The 4054-nt window shown below is 16.1% G+C and overlaps 1 protein-coding gene across 1 annotated transcript, besides 5 other annotated features; it reads right to left on the reverse strand. All coding sequences in view use genetic code 6, as the record gives it.

The window, feature by feature from the left end:
• The first annotated feature begins 374 nt into the window (after window positions 1–374).
• Window positions 375–404: a microsatellite.
• Window positions 405–1888: 1484 nt separating this feature from the next.
• Window positions 1889–1927: a microsatellite.
• Window positions 1889–1929: a microsatellite.
• A 348-nt stretch (window positions 1930–2277) lies between these two features.
• Window positions 2278–2345: a microsatellite.
• Window positions 2346–2542: 197 nt separating this feature from the next.
• Window positions 2543–2589: a microsatellite.
• Window positions 2590–3005: 416 nt separating this feature from the next.
• IMG5_202960 (major facilitator superfamily protein, putative) lies at window positions 3006–3605 on the reverse strand (the record flags this gene model as incomplete). The annotated part of the gene is made up of 2 exons (XM_004023847.1): window positions 3006–3286; window positions 3527–3605. 2 exons carry the CDS (start codon window positions 3603–3605, stop codon window positions 3006–3008), a joined length of 360 nt encoding a protein of 119 aa, XP_004023896.1.
• Between the last annotated feature and the right edge of the window lie 449 nt (window positions 3606–4054).

Consider the following 4054-nt stretch of genomic DNA (forward strand, 5'->3'; position numbering starts at 1 on the left):
CGACATACTTAAGAAAGATAATCATATAATGTAGATTAAGGATATATGAAACAATTAAAATATTATAATTAAATTTATTATAAACCATGCAAAGATTATAGATATTTTTAAGGAAATTATGACTCATATTTAAATTTGAGGCATCATGATTAATTTTTTGATAAATATTACCAGTTTATATAAGAACGAGATAGAAATGAGTTTTTTTTTAATAGGTTTGGAAAAAGATATGCTTTTGATAATGAATTAGATTCTCTTAGAAATAAAATAAAATTCAGAAATGACATCAATAAAGAAGTTTATGAAAATTTTAATGATAATACTGTTAAACTTACTAACAAGCCTGTGTCTATTTTAGAAGAAAATAAAAACAGTAAAAATAATTTAAATAAAAATAAATTTAATAATAATTTTGATTATGACTTTGAATGAATTTTTATTATTTATTAAAACATTTATATTTATGTATTTGTTTTTTTACTATTAAAATTATATTTTTTTTAATATAAAAAAAAAACATTATAAATATTTATTTAAAAAAACAAAAATATAATAAAACTAAATTTATATCATTCAAAATTATAGATTTTTCTAAAAAAAATAAGTTTTAATAATTTGTTTCTTTGTTTTTAAATTTATTTCTTGAAAATTGATTTTCTTATATATTTTACATATTATTAGTACTATTTTTTATATTAATTTAAATTATCAAGATGTATCTATTTAAAATAATTAATTATTCATTAAATTATATATATATATATTACTTTATCTTATAAATGTCTTTATAATTACTTTTCATTTCCTATAAACTCTATATCACATAATCTACAAAAATTGGTTTTTTCTTAAATTTCCTTATATTAAATTTCTTTAAAATCTTAAGGTGTTACTTATAGCTTACCTTATTTTATTAATGCAGTTTCTCTTTGTTAATTAAATATTTCCAAAACTTCTTGGATTTCGTTTTCTTTTTCTAAAGTTCTAAAATGTTTTTGAATTCTTTTATACATTTCTAATTTTATATTTATTTTCGGCTAATTTAATTTAAAAAATATATATAAATAAAAAATAAGAATTAAAAAACAATTAAATATATACTAAAATAAAGTCTAAAAAACATAAAATAAAATATTATATAAAAATTATGATAGATTTATTTGTTTAAAAAAATTAAAGTTGAATGAATTCAGTAAATGAAGAATGTTTAACTCAGTAAGAAAAAATCAAAAATCCTTAGAAAAATATAAACTCAATTTTTATTATGAATTCATGAGAAACAATTTTTTTGCAACTTCATTGATTTTGATTTATTTGGATTTCAAATATCATAGATTATGCTTTTTTATTTTTTTAGGTTTAAAATTTCAATTTATTTATAGTTTTATTATTAATTATCTATTTTTTTCTCATTTTCACTATTTTATTATATTTTTTTATAAAAATGTAATAAAATGAATAAAAAAAAACTAAAAATAGTCAATCAAAAGATAGTAAGCATATTTAGAACGACTAAAATAAAATTATAATCAAATCATTTAAATCTAAAAGACTGTAACTATTAAGGTGTTTAGAAAAGATAAAAGTAATTTTTATTCTGCAAATAAAAATTTAATGAAAAAGAATTGTCTTTAAACGACATAAAAAATAAATTGAAAAACATATATTATAATTGCTTATTATTTGATATAAAGTAACAAACAAGTTTAAGAAATTCCTTCAAAATTAAAATAATAAAAATATTAATGGGAGAAAAAATAATAGAGACGAAATTTTCTTTTAAGATACTAAAAAATTATATAAAGAATAAAAAAAAAAATAATAAGAATAAAAAAACCTAAAAATTTAAAAGCAAGAGAAAAAGCAGAAATCGAATGGACAAAGAATAAAATTATCAAAAAAATAAAATAAATTTCAAAAAATAAAAAACAAAAAAATTAATTTTTATAATTATAAAAAGATAGAATCAAGAAATTAGTTAAAAATAAGATTTTATATATAAATATAATTCTAAAAATATATAAACAATTTATATTAATAAAAATATTATTATTAAAATTATTTTTTATTTAAATTTGTTTATATAATAAACTCATAAATATTAAATTGAATATATTTATATTAAAATAGTTTTTAAATAAAATTCAGAAAAAAGAAAAATAAAAGTAAAAAAATAATATATATTAAATAATAAAAATAAATAAATAAAATTTCATTATTTAATAATGCTAAATTAATAAAATAAGAAAAAAGTTTTGTAATTCAGAATAAAAGATAAAATAAATAAATAAATAAATAAATAAATAAATAAATAAATAAATAATTAAATAAATAAATAAATAAATTTTAATATATTTATTTTGAATATTATTTTAATTATTAATATACTTATTAGTAAGATTTTTAATAGATTAAATTATATTTTTTATTTTTTTATCTTAATATATTTATTTTTTTATTTTATTTTTTAAACATTTTTGTCAATATATAAGAGTTATTCTTTATATAATTATATATATAATTTTTTTTATATTGATTGATTTTTTTTTAATTTTCAAATTTTTAGATTTTTCAATTTTTTAAATTTTTACGTTTAAGTGTTTAATCAATTGCTTTTTAAATTAATAAAATATATTATAATCTTTTTTATATAGATTTTTATTAAAGGATAATATTAATGAATATATTTGTTAAATTTTTTTCAGATTTTATATTTTAATATAAATATAAATATCTTTAATTTAAAGCTATGGTTTTTAGTTAAATTTATTTTTAAATTTTAATAAATATTAGAGTTTTCAGTTTATTTGAAAAAATTTTCTAGTTCAGAAAAACAAATTGCTCCATCATAAACTTTTATTTATTATATGAAAATAAATAATAAATAAATAAATAATAATAATGAAATTTTTTTTTTTTAAAAAAAAAAGAAATATTAAATCTAAATATTGAAATAAAAAGATATTATTTTATATAAATAAATAAATAAAAAATTAATTATTAAATCATTCTTATTTATAGCCATTTTTGTCTCTTTCAACAACAAAAAAATCTTCTTCCTAATTATTTAATTCTTCAATTTAATCTAATAATTTTTCTCCTTTAGTTTCTTTTAAAGGAATTAGACATAAAACTCCTGCAATTCCTATAACTCCTAAAGGTACCATAGCTGATAAATTAATTCTTAAGCAAATTAGTTTAATATATGGGGCAGCTGTACTACCAATAGTTCCAGCTGCTGAACTAAATCCTAAAGCCAGATTTCTGACAGCTGTAGGAAATAGTTCTGTAATATAAATATAAACAATAGTCCATACAAAACAAATAATAAATCTCATAATACCAGCGACAACAATTTATAGTATTTTTTAATAACATATTTTATCTCCAGAACAACTATCGGGTATTTTAATAAAAATAAATGAAAAAGAAAGTAAAGTAACAATTGTTAGACCAATAAAGCTAAGACGTTTTCTTTTAATAGATGGAATAAAATAATTTGTAATAGAATAAGAAATTAGTTCACAAATTCCTATAATAATTGAATTTATATAAATATTAAATCCAACAGATGTTATAGCAAATGTAATTCCATAATAAATCATCTGTATTGTCAAAAATACAATTGCACAGCAAATATTTTTTACTCTCAGACTTTTATATTTAAATAAATCTATAATAGAATAAGAAATCTTTTAATTATTTTTAATCACACTTTATAAAATATTAATTTATAATGGATTTTTTTTATTAACTTTTGCTATTTTATTTAACACTTAAAGTCCTTTTTAAGTGTTTTATTCATGTAAAAATTTAGGTGACTCATAAATTAAAAACGCGCCAAAATTTAATAAGGTTATAGGCACAAGAAAAGTATATAAAATCAAACTTCTCCAATAAGGCATTAAATAGGCTATTAAAACTAGGAAACACTCGCCCAAAGCATATACTACTTAAACCCCTATAGATGTATATTCCCTAAATTTGCCCAAAGAATGCTCATTTAGAAAGGAAAAATGAATAGTAATAGCCGGATTAGCCCCCAATCCTTACA

This window comes from Ichthyophthirius multifiliis (assembly GCF_000220395.1).
Source record: "Ichthyophthirius multifiliis unplaced genomic scaffold scaff_1120509251430, whole genome shotgun sequence".
Classification (NCBI taxonomy): Eukaryota; Ciliophora; class Oligohymenophorea; order Hymenostomatida; genus Ichthyophthirius; species Ichthyophthirius multifiliis.